This window comes from Drosophila albomicans, chromosome 3 (assembly GCF_009650485.2).
Source record: "Drosophila albomicans strain 15112-1751.03 chromosome 3, ASM965048v2, whole genome shotgun sequence".
Classification (NCBI taxonomy): Eukaryota; Metazoa; Arthropoda; class Insecta; order Diptera; family Drosophilidae; genus Drosophila; species Drosophila albomicans.
Genome location: NC_047629.2, coordinates 41,716,490 through 41,733,745, shown reverse-complemented (window position 1 = coordinate 41,733,745; position 17,256 = coordinate 41,716,490). Strand labels below are relative to the sequence as shown.

Below are 17,256 nucleotides of genomic sequence, written 5' to 3'. Positions count from 1 at the left end.
AAGTAAAAATTGTAATTGGGTGCCAAAGCAATTCGGCTGCTTGCTGCCGATTCTGGTCGCCTGGTAAATGGTTCAATCAAACTTGCAGTTTTTGGGTGCTTACGAATCTCACACTCCCATGCAACTCACAACATTTGGCGATAGCTCAAAAGCAGCCAAATTACCAACTGAAATACCAGGCGAACAGAAATCAGCAGCAAGTAGCCGCATTACTTTTGTGTCCCAATGAAATTTTAATACATCGCCTAAAAGAATGCTGCAATTTTTTTGCACTTCATAAAGCCAAAGTGGCGCCAAATTTAAATTAAGTGAAAAAGTTTATCTTCCCACCCAGAGTGAAAACAAGTCGCTTGAATAAATTTTTTTAAATATTTTATTCTTAACATTCTATTCTTATAGAGTAACAATAATTATGGCTAATCTCGCTGCATTTCCTTTGATGTATTCAATGTTTAACATTTAAAGGCTAACAAATAACTAAGATCATGACCGATAAATAACTTATATATTCTTGGAGTCATCGTTGTTATTATTGTTGTATTCAAATTTCTTAGATTTGCGCTTCAGCTCCTGGCAATTTGCCCAAAAGTTGGCTAAGCGTTGATCACTGTTCGAGCAAAATTCTCGGAAATCCTTCAGCATCTTCAGCTGGAAAAGTTCACCGTTCTCTGAATTGTTAATCGTTAACGCCTTCCACTTCTTGTTGGGTATCATGTGGTTCCAGGCCCACAAGAAACCCACTTTCTTGGGCACATTCGTGTTGTTGGTGTGGCCATAGACACAACGCGTCACATTCGCCTCCTGGCGACTAGGCGACTCCACTTGGTTCTTGTTACTAGCGCAGCTGAAATGCAAATTGAATTCTTAGTCCGTGTTCAGATTGTGCCGATCGAAATAGTTACCGTATTAGAGCAAACATGTTACCAGTACAGTGCACATATTGATACTCCTTGGGGAGCTGCAAAAATGCAACGATTAACTCAGAAAAATTAATTTAATAGGCGTTATCTTACATCTTTATTTGTTTCTTCCAGCACGCAGGGCAAGAAGCCAAATCTTGCCAAAATTGCCTCCTGCAAAAAGAGCATACGATCCGCTCTGCTCTCCTCCGGGAATTCTGCGAGTGAACAATCATAATTAGCTAAAATTAGTCAAAGTGATGCTAGTAATCATACCATTGAAGAGCGCAGCACCGTCGGGCAAGAATGTGACGCACAGTGGAATGAATATGGGTCCACGTAATGGATCGGATTTCTTGGTAAATGGCTCAGCCATAGGATCAGCCGGTACAGACACTAGCTGATAACTACAATGGATCGCTTTGCGCATCCAGCCAGAGATCTACAATAAAACGCTTATTAACAAAAGTTGGCAATCAATAAAAATTGTGGCACTTTACCAAATCGGAGACAATGGGTCCCGAGGAAGTAACCCACTCGACGACCAACTCAAATGCAAATCCTGGCTGCATGACCGTATGATGCTTCACATGACCCCACTCCATGCGATCACTCTTCTGATTCACATCAATCTCCAAATGCGACTGACGATAGACACGCTCTGCAATCATTCAAATAAGATTCCACAAGCTCGCTAACATCATCAAGGTACTCACTAGTCTTCCAGGATTGTGGTGCAGTTGTGTCGCGCAGGAAATTGGGCACCTCAGAAGGAGACGGTTCGTCATGCCACAGGAAACTACAGCCTTGGAACTCAATCTCCAGCCACTCATTCACGAAAGCACTGTAATCATTTAAAGGCGGCGCATAATCTGTGGAAATTCAGAAAAGATAATCATCGATGGCTGATAAGAGATCTAATGAATCCAACCTTTGGCATTCTTGTCCTGCTGCACCACATAATAGAAGACAAATCCGGCTATAATGGGCTTACTCCAGTCTCCAGATGCGTGACAAATCATGTGCTCTCTGCGAGAATACAACAATTATAATTACTTTTTAACAAAAAGTAGTTTCGTCAGAAAAAACTCACTTGCGCATGGCTTCCAGTATATCTAAGGGATGCCGTCCATTGCTTAGACGCGCTTTTAGCCAAAGAAGTGCATCATAGGAAACAAAGGTACAGGAGGGCAACGATTGCGTCTGCGCAAAGTAACCCACACCTGTGATTGGATGCTTCATTGCCTCAAAGATCTCAGCTAGTGTGATATTGGCGCTGAACTTGATATCCACAGGGAAACTAAAAGGAACGATTACAGTTTCAATGACAGAGCGAACAATGTTGTTTGCAGACTTACCCATCGTCCTGATCATCGCGTGGAATGACTCCAGCAGCAGCATTAGAGGCTGCAGCAGCAGCCGCAGCATCCGTGCCAGGAAAGATACGCGAAATGCGACTTGCCTCGAGCTTAGAACGCACATTAATGCTGTGAAATCAAAAGCTGAATTAGTCAACTTTAACTAAACAAATTTTAGCGGGAAATTGTGTGTGTGTGCGAGTGTGTCGTGTATGTGTGTGTGAGTGTGCAAATGCCAAAAGCCAAAAATTTCAAGTGCAATTCTTTCACTTTCTTGTTCATTCTCTTCAAATTTAGCATACCAATTTGTTATCATGTGTTTTTTGGGATGTTCTGTAGGGGGATCAGGATGCAATTTAGGGATTTTAACTATGGATAGATTAGCGTGCCCAAAGTGAAATGCAACCAGAGAGGAGGAGGGATTGCAAATCTGTATTAGCTCTCTGGTCACACTCGCTGTGGGTTCGCTGGTGTGGCACAAACCTTTGCTGCGGTGCATTTAATAGATTATGATTCTTTTCAGTGATTCTAGGTGTAGGTGTGTCATGCTGCTGAAAGCCAAATACCAAATTAAAGTGTGATAAAAAAAAACAGAAACAAACAACAAAAGAGATAATAGCCGAGGCATTAAATTAAATTTGAATATATGTACATATAAAAATCACTACAAGCTAAGTGCACAAACCAAAAATACAATAATAATAGTAGGAGGCCTCTACAAACTCAATCACCAGGGATGGAGAAGAGAAAATTAAAACATTACAAATAAGCTCAGCTCGCTGGTGCCGTAAAACAAATACATACATACAGACAATACATATACTGATGCAGATCATTGTGTACGAGTGTTCGTGTGTGTGGGTGTGTAAATGTGTGCGTAAGTCTAGGTTATGTGGTAGTATGTACAAATGTTTGTTTTTGGATACGATATAAAAACCTTGGTCTTTTCTCGGGCAGCCGATTACTGCCGACGCGCTCACGAAACGGAGAATTCGTGAGTCCCTGCAGACACAGACATTGGGAGGAGAGAGAGTTGGCATTGAAAGACATTAAGAACATTAGAAATAGGACACATATTCTTCGCAATTCGAATATTTATGAAAATTATAAAAGCGTGCGCTCGCAAATTGAAAGCAACAGTTGAATAAGAGAAAAAAAAAATTCGAAATAACAAAAAAGTGCGCAATTCGAAATTAAAAAGAGAATTGTCGTTAGATTGGTAAATTGGTGGTAAAGGATAGTTAACCTGGTTAGGAGGCCTGGATATAATGCTCGTACTGTGTCGCCGCTTGGTTAGGCTGTGGGTGGTGGGGCTATCCTGTAATTGTACGATTAAGGTAAGCGGTAAGCACTACAATAACATATTCAACACTTTTCATTATGTCAGTCAGTAACAACAAGAACAATAACAACACTGCAACGAAACTCAAACGGAGCACTGGACAGCGCCCCCCAAAAACAGTGTTGGTTAACACACTACGCAGAACTGCAAATCGAAATAACGATTAACACTTTAAACAAAACAATCAAATTCAAAACGATAACTGCCTAAAATTAATCGTTAACCTTCAACATAAAAATCGAATCGTTCTAATTTAAAAGTGTTTTTGCAGCTTACGCGCGCTTTGCGTCCAATTTGTCGCTTTAACTTGCTAACGTTCTCAATAAGTCGCACAAAGTCATCGATTTGCTCCCGCGTATTGTCGACAACGGCATCTGTGAAGATATCGCAGCGTTGACTGCCAAAGCTAACGATCTTGTTAACCATGTTCTCACGCGGCAGTAAATACATGCGAAAACGCCAGTACTTTAGACTCTGCAAGGACAAGGAATTGAAAATTGTGAAGCTAGGGAATTTGGAGGAGAAGACTCACATCCATTAGGGGATAATCAACGTCGCCACGTGTGCAGATGTAAAGATCCATGTGATTCCAGTTGAAGTTCTCCAGTTTCTCTGTGGTAAAGTTAACGCCCGAAATCTCATAGGTCTCATGCTGCGGCGCATGGAAGCGATAACGGTAATCAACATTTATGGGCGGATAGGGGTGTCTAATAAAGAAAACATTTAATTAGACAAATAATAAACTTAATAATGTTTCACTTTTCTCTCAATGCCGTATAACCTTCACAATTGACCTATAACACGAAAATCCCCAGCACTCACCTGGGTCTGTATCCCGTTACGGTGATGACCGAGCCAGTTAGCGAGATCTTATGAAAAATACGTCCAATGGACAACAGATACTCTTTCCTAGTCTCAGCGGATGGCGGCAACACTGTGCTGCATTGATTGCTCGTCAAAGCACAGCCAGGTCCGCTAGTCGAGCAGCAACCATTCGATGCGCTTGGCTTCTCCTCAACCACAATGAGTTGAAAGCCCTGTGCAAGACGTTGCGAGACAATCTCCTTGCAGACCTCCTCTGTGGACAAAGGCTTGCGGTAGACAGCACGACTTCTAGCATAGTCCAGATTAACATCGTCCGGCAGCAGAGTGTAGTCGGAGATGACGTAATCGTTGTGCAGCGAACGCTTGTCGGGAAAATAGTCGGTTGTGATGGGCAGGCAGGCGGGAATGGACAGCGATTTCCAGTCGACGCCTGAAAGCGTTAGCAGTGGTAATGATGTGTAAGAAGGACTCAAGCAAAATGGACGCCGCAGCGTGCAGTTTTGGGTAAGAAGTGTGTTCAAGAAGGTACGCAAATAGAAAAAGCCAACGCCGATACGAGATACAATTACAAAAGTAAAATAAGTAATAATTAAAGTAAATTGTATTAAATATATGTATAGTAAATATATAGTTGATATAAAAAAGAGTTACACAATGTCAAATCGCTCAAGCTAAATATAAGACCAGGTTCTCCAAGTGTACAGCAATTTAACACCAGCTTCAATTTTGCGTTTGCTTAGGATTTGTGGTCAGTTTTTAAAAATTAGCAGGTGCATGTGCGTGCAAAATGCAGTGGGCGTGGCTGAAAAGCATGCAAACATTAAACGGGTTACAAAGATTGCAGGAAAACGGATAACGGATCTAATGCCACATGCTGGTGAGGATTGCCTTACAACCACCAGAAAAGATATACGAGAGTGTTGTGGAGGTGTTTTACTACTGGGGATTCTACTTAATTACATAAATGGATGGATGCAATTACATGCAGGATGTGCTCAGTGGAAACGTTGCGTTTTGTATATCGGGTAATTAGAAAAGTTGAGTTCTTTTTTCTTTATCGGGTATCTACAGTAGTCAAATATAAAGATGCATTAGAGTCGGACAACTACATAATTTACAATTATTTCAAATATTATATTACTATTAAACAGATCAACAATTTACAAGCATACAAGTTTCGATGAAATGTAAAACTCAAAAGAAGTTTGTTAAATTTAATTTTACAAACACTACTGTTGATTACAAAAAACTTTAAAGGTTATGTTCAATTCTAACCTCATTATAGTTATATTGGTTAAGTTTAAGTTTGCTAAGCTACAACATGTAATAGATAAAGCCACTTTGGCGTGCTTTAGTCAGGTGTGGGGTGCAATTACTACACTACGATAAGCATAGCTATGCTTTTGTCTAGGAATTCTACGATGTACTGGGTGTCTGTGTATGTGAGGTTTTATGCAAGGATGTGTACGTATGTGTGTGTGTGTGTGTGTTTTAGGTGGGATGCATTGCTTTTTACAAAATTGTGATTATTTGTTGCCAAACCTATGATGATCTTTCCTTTGCCGACCGCCTCTGGTGTAGTAGCCTCAAGCGGTGAGCTTCCAAAATTACTATGGTCAACTTCGACAATCGGTTTCATGTGTTTTCCCGTTGCATTCCCATTTTCTACAGAGTTATGCCGATGATTTGTTCAAAATGTCGATGTCGAAAATTCAATTCGTTGGGTTATTGTGAATTTTGAATTTGTGATCGTTATCGTTATCGAGATATCCAATTTTGGGGGATTTTTATTTTGTTGTAGTCGTTGCCGCAGAGTTTGATAATTTTTTTTGTATTTTTGATGGGTTGGTTTGTTGTTTTGGTGGAGTAGCGGGATTTTTTTTGTGAATTGGCCATTGATAACATATACATGGACATATATAGTATAATATAATATATATTTAGTAAGTAGAATTCAAATTTTGTATCAAAATTCTTGTCGATTGTTCGTGTTAAGAATGAGAGATATCCAAATAAAATAAGTACAATAAGTTAATAAATCCAAAAATAATTACTGCGAATGCCTTAAAACAAAAGAGTGCAGTTAGTAATGTCATATTTCAACTACGTTAACAGCACCACAATTGTGGCACAATCTCGCACAGAAACGCGACCAGACTCAAGAGCAACCCAACCAGATACAGATAGAAAACCGTGGCCAGCAAATTAAGCTCCATGGGGCGCACTTTGTGCAATTGCTCATAGGACTCGATGCTGGCAAAGTCGCGTATAAAGCCAAATTTCTCTGCCCGACGATAGGTGGAACTACGCCAATATTCATTCAGTCCCGCCTCATTCACGTGCAGCTCAAAGTGATGCAGATGATCCTTGAAATGCGATTCGATGCGCAGCTGAAACTGATACGGAAATGTGCCATAGCACAAATCCGATAACCAGAAGCGTTTGTGCTTCATATAACGCTGCTGTTGCTGCAGAAAACTCCAGCGTGTGGTGCTAATGGGATAAATGTAACCCGGACTCATCTCCACACGCTGCGCATAGAAGGCACTCGAATTCGTGTAGCTAAACTGCTGCAGAAACTGCTGCTCGTGTCCAAACGAATCCACAATCGCATCCACATCGCTGGGCAGTACCAAGATGGAATACGGCAACTGGAACAACGAGTGCAGGTTGAGTGTTGGGATGCTGCTTAGGCTGACGGCCAGCAACGATGTCAACTTCGTGGTATACGTCTGCACGATGACAAACACGCTAAAGACAAAGATGGAGGCGAGCAACAGCATCAAAGGATAGCGCAGCCAGCAGGATCTTTCGGGTACCAGTGCACTACGATAACCCGGCACGCCCATCAGCGCCCAGAGTCGTATGCCGGGCTCCCAGGGTCTCACATATCTCGCTGCCAAGTGCAGCATGGAGAGCAACAACATTTGTACCAAAAGGCAGAGCCACAACTCCATCTTGAAGGGCAGCAAAATGTATAGAGCACGTGGAATCTCACTGTCTCGTGGCACCATGAAACAACGTTGCACCACACGAAAGGGATACGAGTAATCCACGAGCGTGGAACGCTGCAAAGTGGTGAACTGATGTGGACTCAGCTCGATGCGTTGCTCGACAATCAGTTTGATCAAAGCTCCCATATCCATGTAGTTCGAGTCGTTCACATAAAGTGGATACACCTCCAAACAGACGTTGAGATGTCGCACCAGCTCCGAGAATAGCTTGCCGCCAGCGCCTTCCAGCTGCACCTTTCCCATGTTGTTGTACCAGAAGGTGGCGGGCACATCAAGCTGCACGGGCACACGCAGCTTGTAGCCCTTGAAATTTAGATGATTTGTGGGTGGGAACAGCGAACGTTCATCGTGTGTTGGACTCAATTGCAACACTCGCAGCGTGGGATACGGATCCATGCGATAGAGTCGACGTTGTGCCACCATTATTAGCGCAGTGCGAAATCCCTGTTGCCACAATCGCTCAAAGAATGGTCTCAGCTCCTTGCGTGACTCCGCACGTTGCAATAGAAACAAGGTGCGGCAGTAGCGTCGTCCTCTTCCTCGCAACGTTTGCATTTCAATTACTGGATCCTTTGAATCTCTCGCAAAGATCACAAAGAGCGCGCCCTCATTGAGGAAACTGCTAAAACGTCCACCTGACTCCTCCGTAGATATCACCTTAGGCAGCAACCGAAAGTAGTTGCTCTCGTTACGCGACAATTGCACATGCAGTGCATTCATGAAGCCTGGACTGCTAGCTCCATGGCTGAGCATAATGCTAATCTCCTCCACTCGATAGTTGCGCCCAATGCAATCCAACAATTGCACAATGTCCGTGGGCCAAGCTGCCGTTGCAGCAACCACGAGCAGCTGCAGCAGCAGACGTCTCATGCTGCAGCTGAATGAAGGAATGCAACTGCCACGAATTGCAGTTGGACTAACTTGCCCGCCCTTTGATAATATCTCGAAAACGATTCCCAACACGGATGCACATGAAGTGGGTTTAATTAAAGCTATGCAAACATACCCGTGGTAATTGCGGGCGTCCACTCCTGCTCCCCCGTGGCACCCCACAGATACGACTTGGCCTGGGTCGCCGTCAGATTGGGCACATTGGCAGCGGCAGCTGTTGCCGTTAGCAGCGAATTGTGGCGTCGCTTGAAAACTGAAACGGATAAAAGTTGTGTAAGTAATTGTTCATAAAGACAACTCAAGAAAGTGAGGATTTGTTTAAGGAAAGAATTCAGAAAAGAGGAACTACTAAGTAGCTTTAGCTGTCATAATCTCTGACAAGATTATTTACGAATGGAAAATAGTTATAAACGAGGAACCATTACCAAGTTGGTCTAGCTTGTATAGTCTCAGATCAAAATGATTTTACATAAGGCCAGACAGACAGACGGACAAAAATAAATCATTTTACATATGGAAACTTCTTCTTCTACTAGTTATATAGTTGTATACTAGTAGTATACTAGTTCTATTCTACACACACCACCGAATAAAAGGATATTGCCTTTACGTTACTTACAATCCACTTTCTCCTCGCCCATCACAAACTGCTGCGATGCAATCGATTTGCTGAGACTCATCAAGGAGTGCGTCGACACCTGATCGTATTGCTCGCCAGCAGCTGCATTGTTGTAATCATTCTCATTATTATTGTTGGCATTGCAGTTATTGTTGCTGCTCGTCGAGTGCTGCAACTGGCGACTGTAGTTGGCAGCAGGCGTCGACTTGGCAGGCACAGCCTGATAATGATGTTGTTGGATCAGCACACCCGTCGGTCCCTTGGGGAAGATGTGCGTCCATCGGCGACGATTGGATGTCAGTTTAATGGTAACATGCGACGGATCAAAGGGATTGATTAATGCACGTCCTGGACGCACAATTGGTGCAATGCTGACAATCGTGCGACGTGCATTCTTTTCGGAAGCCAAAGACTCCGACAAGTTTGTGGCGTCTGTCAAGGCGGCCAACATGCCCGAGGTGCCGTGGTGTATATCAGGATCGGACATTTTGCGTCGCAAACTGGGTATCTTGGTGGGTGTCAAGTTCTCCCAGTCATTGTTGCGATAAGCATAAGTCTCAAAGCTGGGTACCGACGTCTTCTTTGCACGCACCACACGTTGCAGGGAGCTGAGGAGAGAAGGAAAGTTTATCGGTTAAATGCCAAGGTGATAAGGTTAAAAATAAATGTTTATGTAAGAGATATTTTCCAATTGGCAGAAATTGCATATTGAGAGCAATGTGCTTTCAATCAAGATGTTGCACAAAATGTGAAGTCAGAAAAATTAGCAATGGATGACATATGATACTATGATATTTATTCACTGATTAACAACTGTTTCAATTCGCGTTTTAGTCAATTAAAACCATTGAATATCAATTGGTAGATATCTACATGTTGTTGAATTTAAGAAATAATTGAAGGTTTCAATAAAAAGTTGTGTTTTTCCGAAACGTCATTGAAGTCTTATCAATGAGGTTTTCTATACGCAACAACTAATTTCCCAAGCATCTTCCCTATAAAAGCTTTATAGTATAGACTTCTTACGGATTCTTATGAAAAGATATCAGTCAATTTCAGGCAGACAAATGTCAAAGCTTTATATAAATTTCTTAACTTACCAGGTGCTCTGCGCCGGCAGTGGCTGGAATATTTGCTCATCATAGGCATCATAATCGAAGAGAGAGTTGTGTATATATTCCGACTGATTGCAACTGAGAAAGTTGCGTTCACTCTCCTCCACATCCGTCTCATCCACCGCCGACAAAATGGGCAACTTGATGCGTGGTATAAAACTAGAATAAGCAATCTTCTTATTTGTAGAGTAGAAACTCAAATTAATCCAATGCGGCAGCGAGTAATCATCGGCCGATGTCAACGTGGTGTCCTTGTTGTGGAACTTGAGCAGCGGCACAGCATGCAGCGGTTGCTCGCCAACGCACACCAGATCACTACCCACACCATTGTCGATGATGCGCTGCTTGGTGATGTTTGTTAGTTCTCTGTCAACAGAGAAAACGCCCACGCCTGGTGTAATCACAACCGAGAGTTGTCCGGTGCGATCAAAGGTGCGATCCAAATAATGCTTTTCAAACGTGTTCAACGATATGTTAAGCACTTCGAGGAAGTTGCCCTGCGTGGCCGTTGAATTAGTGGCATGTGGAATGTGCATTTGCTGTCGCTCGTGATAACGCAGCACAGTCTCCTGATACGATGTGAAGAGCTTGCGCAACTGGGCGAGCACAGTGCACCAGTCGTCGTTGCGTTCGTTTTGAATGGCAACGCGATAAAAGTCCTCGTAGTAGCGTCCTTTGTAGTCCAGCTGCAGGCAATCCCGCATGTGGGCAGGAAACTCATCAAGGCTCTTGGCCGCATAGAAGGTGCGCGAGAAGAGCACAATGGTCACTTCGTGGTTGCAGCCCAGCTTCTTCCACTTTTGAAAGAGTTCGGTGAGAAAGCCATTAACTGCCTTCTCAAAGTACAGATCACCATGAATATCAAAGTCCCACATCTCCGAGGACATTTGCAAAAAGAGATAAACCATCGAGGTGCTGCTTCGGAAGACGATCTTTGTGTCGTCTGTGATGACCCCGCTGGCGACGCGTTCGCCCTGCGACCACATCTCGTACACTTGACAGCGTATCTGCATGTCGTTGTAGTCGATTTTCTTATTCACATACACGCATGTATTCGTCTGTTATCAATAAATTAAAAATGAAGATATTTTCATTCAGCTCTACTTTAGTTTGATGTTGCTTACCAGATACGTTTTCAGGCGCCACATTTCCGAGCGTCCCATATACTGATCCTTAAACGTTATCTCTATGGAGTCTAGCGCCACATCCGCTGGATTCACAATTTGCATCACAACATTCGAATAGGAGCGCATCTTAAATGCGGTGGCAATACACGATTCGATGCTTATCACATTGCGTCCGGTTTTACTCTGCTCGTTGAGTTCTGTTATTTGGAGCAGCAGATGCGTGCCATTCTCATCCTCGGGCGAATAAATTTCCACCACATCGCCCACCTTGGCTGTGGGATGATCCTGTGGATTCAGCACCAGATCGGCATCTGCACATGCAATTCAATATAGTACATAGAACTCTTTAAATAGTGCACTTTCTTACCGTAAGACTTGTTGCACCCCCTCGTGTGGGTGTTTAATTTGTAAAGTTTCATTTTGATTGTGAACTTTACGACTCCATTTGCATTAAGAATATGTTTTTCGCTCAGCTATCAGGTTGTTTTTTTGCTTTTTGTTTTGAAGTGTGTTTCGCACTTATAGTTTAGTGTTGGTAAACGTCAAGCTTTGCGCAACAGCTGTTAGAAGCGCGCTGGCAAAGGTATATTTTTAGTACATATACATTTATAATTTAATCTATAATTTTATGTAAATATTTGACTTAACCTAACCTTAAGAAAAACCAAGACACACAAATCACTTTTAAAATGACGCCTTTGCAGAAAATACAAATATACCTTATTGAGCGTATTTATTGTAGTATATTCGACACGTAAAATAGTATATTCTCATATTGAGCACCCGGTCACGCTTATTGGCTGTGACAAGACTGCGCAATTTAAAATGTACAACTCGTTGCCAAAAATAAAAGATTTATTGCCCATTCACAGCTATTATATTGCTGTATATATATGCTTGTAGTTATAGATACACATAAATATTATTTTCTGGCCATGACCAGATGCTATCACACTGAAGTCCTAAGCCAAATTAATTTCCTCTGCCAACGGTTTTTACATTTGCTTGAATTTATCACACCCTTTAAAATGCATGTAACAAGTGCAGGGTATCAAACAATTCCTGCTGCAGATATCTGGACTGGTAACTTTCCATTCTCATGCAAAACAAGTAGTTACGATTAATGCCCGCTGCCGATGTTGTTGTACCAAATCAAGCTGGAAATAACCGATCATAATTAAAAACGGTCAGCGAAGATTTTGTCAAATCGACCTTTGTACTCTAGTAATTTAAACATTGCATGCGATGCATCGGCATGCATTATAATAAGAATCACCAAGGAAAAGACATTGCTTAGTTTATCGTTTTTCATTGAATAATTTTTCAGTTTTTATTATTATTATTGAATCGCAATATCAGTGAGTACATTTGACTAACAGTTTGTAGACAGTCGTAGCCTGGATAAATCCTCAGTTCAATAATTGCATAGCGTTTACACTTTTAACTTCCTCAACTGTGTATGTGTATGTGTGGGGGTGTGAGTAGGTATTGTGGGTATGTAAGTATGTATTGCATGTCGCGCATTATTATTATTATTGTTGTTGATTAGAACTCGTCGTAACCGTTGTCATTGACGACAACGATCATTTCGGCTGATAATTTCGTTTTTGAAAGCACTTCTACTTATACTATTCATATAATATATATATAGTTCAAGGCATTGCATTCGCTTCAAAATGATTTTCGCTTTCGGACTTTACTTATTTGTTTTTGTAGGTCGCTCACCAGGATGCGTTTTTTCTTCATTTCGTAAAAAGAGTATGGATTATTGACGAGTGTGTGTGGGGCGGATGTGTTTATGGCTGGGGGTTAACTAACAATCGAGTGTGTAGCGTCCTCAATCTCAACATGCAGCTTAAAACTTAGACAAAACTACCGAACAAACTCTTTTCTCACGCCTATAAACTAAACGAGTACGAGCTACAATTAATTACATTTACATCTAAAGTGGGTATGGGAGGGGGTAGGACTAACGACCATGATCCAATCTTCACATGGCCACGGTTGCGAGCACCACAGTTATGTCGTCGGGCTTGCCTCCACGTGCCTGAATATTGTTGCGTCGCGCACTAAGGGCGAAGGGCGAAAGGAATTCACTGTTGAGCGACAGAGTGCGTGCCATCAAGGCCAATGTGTTGGCGGTCATCTGCAGCTTGACAGGATCACGTTCACCTTCCACATCGCGCAACACCTGCAGCATCAGATCTTCGGGCACGTTATCGAAGACACCGTCGGTAGCAATCAGTATGACATCGCCCTCTTGAACAGGGAAACTCATGGTGTCTGCTGACTCGGGACTATCGCTGAGGACATTGGGACCATGCCCAGGGGGCGGTAGCGAGAGTTGGAAGGGTGTATTAAAGTAGTGCTGTTGCTCCTCCGATTTGTGAACGATTTCACCTTCACGCACCACAATGAAACCGCTGTCGCCAATGTTGGCGGTGTGCACAGTGCTTGTCTCGCGATTGAGAATCAGCACACAGGCTGTGCTGCTGCCCAGTATGGGTTTCTTTTGCTCCATCAGTTCGCAGTAGCTATAGGCAAGCAGGTTGACGGGTCGCTGCGGATTGAAGTGAGTGCAACGCACCAGGCGTTCGCAGGTGCGCATGAGGAAGGAGGAGAACTCTCCTGGATCTATGCCGTAACTTCGCCAGCCGCCCACACCATCGGCCACGCCCATCACATCGGCTGTATCGGTGGATGCCTTGAACCACGAGTCTTCACCATATTTGCCTGGCTTATACTTGTGTCGCAGATTGTCCTTGGCAAAGCCACAAACCACCGAAACGAATCGGGGTCGAGGAGATCGATTTGCAGTTGCCTTTCCAGCAGCACCTTTGGTTGTTGTAGTTGTTGCACCCGTCGTTGTGGATGTCGTTGCATCGAGCAGTGTCGAAAAGCTGCTACGTAACGCCCGGGATATCAGACGCGACGTCCAATTAAGCGAATGCATCGTCGCAACGCAAAATACACACGAAGAAACGCGTGCTCGCTAAATTGTATCCGAAGCTCGTTTTATACGTACATATAGATTATATCGATTTTACAATGGAGTTAACTTGTGTGTCTCGCGAACAGTGACGTAGTTGGTATTGGTGGTGGCATCAACGGCTGTTTTTAACTGCCTGTTGGCCACAAATTTAACGAATTTACGTTTCAATTAAGTAACAAATAAAATAAAATACAACTACGACTGTGTTATGTGATACATTTTTTTCCATACGTCAAAGTCGCCATACGTCGCCAGCGTGACCGCAATTCGAATCTTAAAATATACTATTTCATATCGAAAATATACCATAACCATACTTGTTATCTACTTATATTTCAAAAAATGTATGCCAATTTTTTTAAACGGAGCAAGAAAAACAAAACTCCTGGAACTACAATTTTTTTTGTTCGTCAATTAAAATAATATAGGAGTTTTATGAATCTCTAGCACTTAACAGGTGTATAATTAAACGTTACAAAGGGACTGTTAATAACAGTATTTTTGACAGCTCGCATACCATGTGACTTTGACACTTTATTAAATGTTTATCGATAACAACTTCAACAAACAGTGACTGAGCAAGTTAGTTGGCGGAAGGGTTTGAATTCGATTTCCCATAAACACTTTTTATTCAATGTACTTTTTACAAAAAAGAATTAAGAAAATTAAGTAACTGACATACCCTGTCTTCCGCTGCTAATCCATAATTAATGAATAACCATATATGTACATAATTACTAATCTACATCTAGTTTTCTAAACGAACCCTCAGTACCATAGATGCTATCGAAATCAATAGGCTTTCCTGGACGAAGTTTCTCATTGGTGACATATTTGGCATTATCCTTAAAGTGTTCTCTATACGCGTCAAATTTGGTATCCCATTCTGCGATAATTTCTGCAAGCGATCCATTCTGGCCCCCATACTCCTTGGGTAGGTATTCCAAGGGAACTTGTTCCAGCAACGAATCAATTTTACTATGTACAAAGAGTCTTCCCTGCTGTTTCTTCGACATCATAGGTTTGAACATGTTGAAGACCGTCTCGAAGCCTGTAATTGTGTTTACAAAGTGTTGTGCCTTGGGTCGCACCGGCAAAGCTTCCTCTGAAAAGGCGGTCATCTTTTTAGCCAGACCCGGAGTCATTTGAAACATGTGCGATGCAGTTGCGCCGCTCATATCCATAATGAGTATCACACCATTGATTATTGCATAATCGTCCTCTATTAGAGCAATTTCCTGCATAACCTGGCCGACCTGCATTACTTCGCCTATGCTGTATTTTTCAGCAGGCACAACACCAAGTCGAAAAATGCCCAATCGAACTCCATTTAATAGATTAGGTAGGTAGACGATGGGTCTGTTTATGGTAGATGACTATTCATTATTTATCGACCTTCAGCATTTAATAGTTAAAAATAACTTACCCTTGGCGTTGAATTTCACGCAACTTTGGATCGTCCAAATTGGTGATGTTAAAGAGTTCAGGATATTTGGTGCGCAAAGTGTAGTATTTATCCAACTTGGCCTTGGTTCTCTCTAGACTGTATTTGCAACCCCGCAAAAAAGCGATCAGGAACTGATCATCCGTGCGGGGATTAAGATGGGGCTGTTGATCGATCCAAGTCTTTATAGCCTGCAGATCAGCTTCGATACGTTCAGGGACCTCGTTAAGATTGTTCGTGGCATTGGCTTGCAATTCCGCAGAGATCGGGCGTATCTGAGGTGGCATTTTGAATAAGTTACCTGTTCCGTAACGATTGACTATTGAACTGCGACTATTTGTAGGTACTATCTTAGGGTACAGCAAACTTATTTGCTGATTTGATTATGTCGTTTATCAATTTCGAGATAACATTAATTGTTGGCCATACACCCAATAAAGACAAGCATTGATAAACTTAATATTTCATCAAAGTACTGAACTTGTTCATAATACAAAATAAATTGCATGTACTCAATACCAATAAAGTGTGCGATTTGAAATAATCCAAACTTTAAATAACTATTATCGATATCGATATTAGTTAATTAATATAAGATATCGATTATCAAATACATGCTGCACAGTGGTATTAATACTTAATTCAGCAGCAATTGTAATTCAATTTCAATACTAAACATAAATATTTTTGGTTTCAATAAAAAAAAAACGGAATTATACAAATTTTACTTTACAGTAAATTATTAACATAATGATTTTAGTTTGAGGAATTCTTTTCTAAACAAAACTATCTTTTTATCGTATAATAAATCGCCACTAAATCAGATGTTTGGTGTAACAATTCGCTTTTATAGAAGAAAAGAACTACAGAGCCAATTTATGCAACATATTTAATAAAAGCTTTAATTACGTTTGTTGTATCACTACTTCTGGAAGGGATAATAGTCTAGACCAGAGTTGTAGTTATATTTGGGCTTGTGTTTCCTCTTCGCAATGTCGATGATCTCTTGCACATCCTTGCGGTAGGCGGGTGGTAGCATCTCATCGTGTAGCGTGCACTTGAACTCGGCTGATTCTTCCACCTTGTAAATGTTGCGGCGTATGATATCGATGTCACGACCAAACTCCTCTTTCAGATCCAATATCTTTGTGGGCGCCGTGTCGAAGAAAATGCTGAAATACGTTCCCTCCTTGTGCACCACGCCATGTTCGCTTACTTTGTGTGGCAAGGGACGGGCTCCGAGATTTTCCAATTTTCTGATAATTCCACCTTTGTTGAAGATCGACTCAGCTGTTCGCTTGATGACAGATATCAATTCCGGCTACAACAAAAAACGCACATTTTACTATTTACTTTACATAACTTGCGCCATTCGTTTTATACATACTCGAGGAAGTTGTCGCAGAACCAGCGATAATTCATAAGAAGGCATTTTGGCGTATGTAAACTATTATTAGTGTTTTATAGTCTAATGACTGGTTTAATTTATAATTATTATTTAATAACAAAACACAAATTGACACAAACTGCACAATTTGTTTTGGTTAATTGGCCCGGTGTGACCAATTTATAAATATATGAAAGAATTAAAAAAGCCTGCGTATGTTTGTTGCCTACTTTAAGGCCGTTT

General features: G+C 41.7%; 5 protein-coding genes across 14 annotated transcripts; all 5 read right to left on the bottom strand.

Moving 5' to 3' along the window:
• Nucleotides 1-396: 396 nt before the first annotated feature.
• Nucleotides 397-11,861, bottom strand: LOC117568102 (GATOR complex protein Iml1). 10 transcript variants are annotated; one of them, XM_034248484.2, is made up of 20 exons: nt 11,558-11,860; nt 11,188-11,501; nt 10,049-11,121; nt 8,949-9,556; nt 8,445-8,582; nt 5,967-6,089; nt 4,422-4,854; nt 4,132-4,306; nt 3,876-4,073; nt 3,504-3,575; nt 3,195-3,259; nt 2,258-2,386; nt 1,993-2,199; nt 1,831-1,928; nt 1,616-1,771; nt 1,400-1,560; nt 1,176-1,341; nt 1,014-1,117; nt 903-958; nt 397-844 (listed from the first exon to the last, which is right to left on the bottom strand). In XM_034248484.2, the coding sequence occupies exons 1-20, from the start codon at nt 11,607-11,609 to the stop codon at nt 502-504; spliced, it is 4,671 nt and encodes a 1,556-aa protein (XP_034104375.1). In that variant the 5' UTR covers nt 11,610-11,860; the 3' UTR covers nt 397-501. The 10 variants fall into 10 exon arrangements, with proteins under 10 accessions (XP_034104375.1, XP_034104376.1, XP_034104379.1 ...); XM_034248485.2 differs by lacking the exon at nt 3,195-3,259 and adding an exon at nt 2,741-2,805; XM_034248488.2 differs by lacking the exon at nt 3,504-3,575.
• Nucleotides 6,343-8,461, bottom strand: LOC117568103 (uncharacterized). Its single transcript, XM_034248495.2, has one exon. The coding sequence runs from the start codon at nt 8,306-8,308 to the stop codon at nt 6,533-6,535; it is 1,776 nt and encodes a 591-aa protein (XP_034104386.1). The 5' UTR covers nt 8,309-8,461; the 3' UTR covers nt 6,343-6,532.
• A 622-nt stretch (nt 11,862-12,483) lies between the features above and the next one.
• On the bottom strand, nt 12,484-14,431 carry LOC117569688 (protein phosphatase PTC7 homolog). The gene has a single exon (XM_034250938.2). The coding sequence runs from the start codon at nt 14,141-14,143 to the stop codon at nt 13,181-13,183; it is 963 nt and encodes a 320-aa protein (XP_034106829.1). The 5' UTR covers nt 14,144-14,431; the 3' UTR covers nt 12,484-13,180.
• A 282-nt stretch (nt 14,432-14,713) lies between these two features.
• On the bottom strand, nt 14,714-15,947 carry LOC117571453 (alpha-tocopherol transfer protein-like). The gene is made up of 2 exons (XM_034253600.2): nt 15,609-15,947; nt 14,714-15,541 (listed from the first exon to the last, which is right to left on the bottom strand). Exons 1-2 carry the CDS (start codon nt 15,911-15,913, stop codon nt 14,920-14,922), a joined length of 927 nt encoding a protein of 308 aa, XP_034109491.1. The 5' UTR covers nt 15,914-15,947; the 3' UTR covers nt 14,714-14,919.
• Nucleotides 15,948-16,451: 504 nt separating this feature from the next.
• Nucleotides 16,452-17,191, bottom strand: LOC117572585 (probable 28S ribosomal protein S6, mitochondrial). Its single transcript, XM_034255469.2, has 2 exons — nt 17,014-17,191; nt 16,452-16,947 (listed from the first exon to the last, which is right to left on the bottom strand). Exons 1-2 carry the CDS (start codon nt 17,056-17,058, stop codon nt 16,549-16,551), a joined length of 444 nt encoding a protein of 147 aa, XP_034111360.1. The 5' UTR covers nt 17,059-17,191; the 3' UTR covers nt 16,452-16,548.
• Nucleotides 17,192-17,256: the final 65 nt, after the last annotated feature.

Bases quoted from the DNA above. Each gene is read 5' to 3' on its own strand.
- LOC117571453 (XM_034253600.2), bottom strand. From the start codon at position 15,913: ATGCCACCTCAGATACGCCCGATCTCTGCGGAATTGCAAGCCAATGCC. The intron at 15,542-15,608 runs GTAAGTTATTTT...TACCATAAACAG, and splicing joins CGTGAAATTCAACGCCAAGG to ACCCATCGTCTACCTACCTA.
- LOC117569688 (XM_034250938.2), bottom strand. From the start codon at position 14,143: ATGCATTCGCTTAATTGGACGTCGCGTCTGATATCCCGGGCGTTACGT.
- LOC117568102 (XM_034248484.2), bottom strand. From the start codon at position 11,609: ATGAAACTTTACAAATTAAACACCCACACGAGGGGGTGCAACAAGTCT. The intron at 1,342-1,399 runs GTAAAGTGCCAC...GTTTTATTGTAG, and splicing joins GACCCATTGTCTCCGATTTG to ATCTCTGGCTGGATGCGCAA. The intron at 959-1,013 runs GTAAGATAACGC...GCATTTTTGCAG, and splicing joins TGGAAGAAACAAATAAAGAT to CTCCCCAAGGAGTATCAATA.
- LOC117568103 (XM_034248495.2), bottom strand. From the start codon at position 8,308: ATGAGACGTCTGCTGCTGCAGCTGCTCGTGGTTGCTGCAACGGCAGCT.
- LOC117572585 (XM_034255469.2), bottom strand. From the start codon at position 17,058: ATGCCTTCTTATGAATTATCGCTGGTTCTGCGACAACTTCCTCGA. The intron at 16,948-17,013 runs GTATGTATAAAA...TTTTTGTTGTAG, and splicing joins TTCTGCGACAACTTCCTCGA to CCGGAATTGATATCTGTCAT.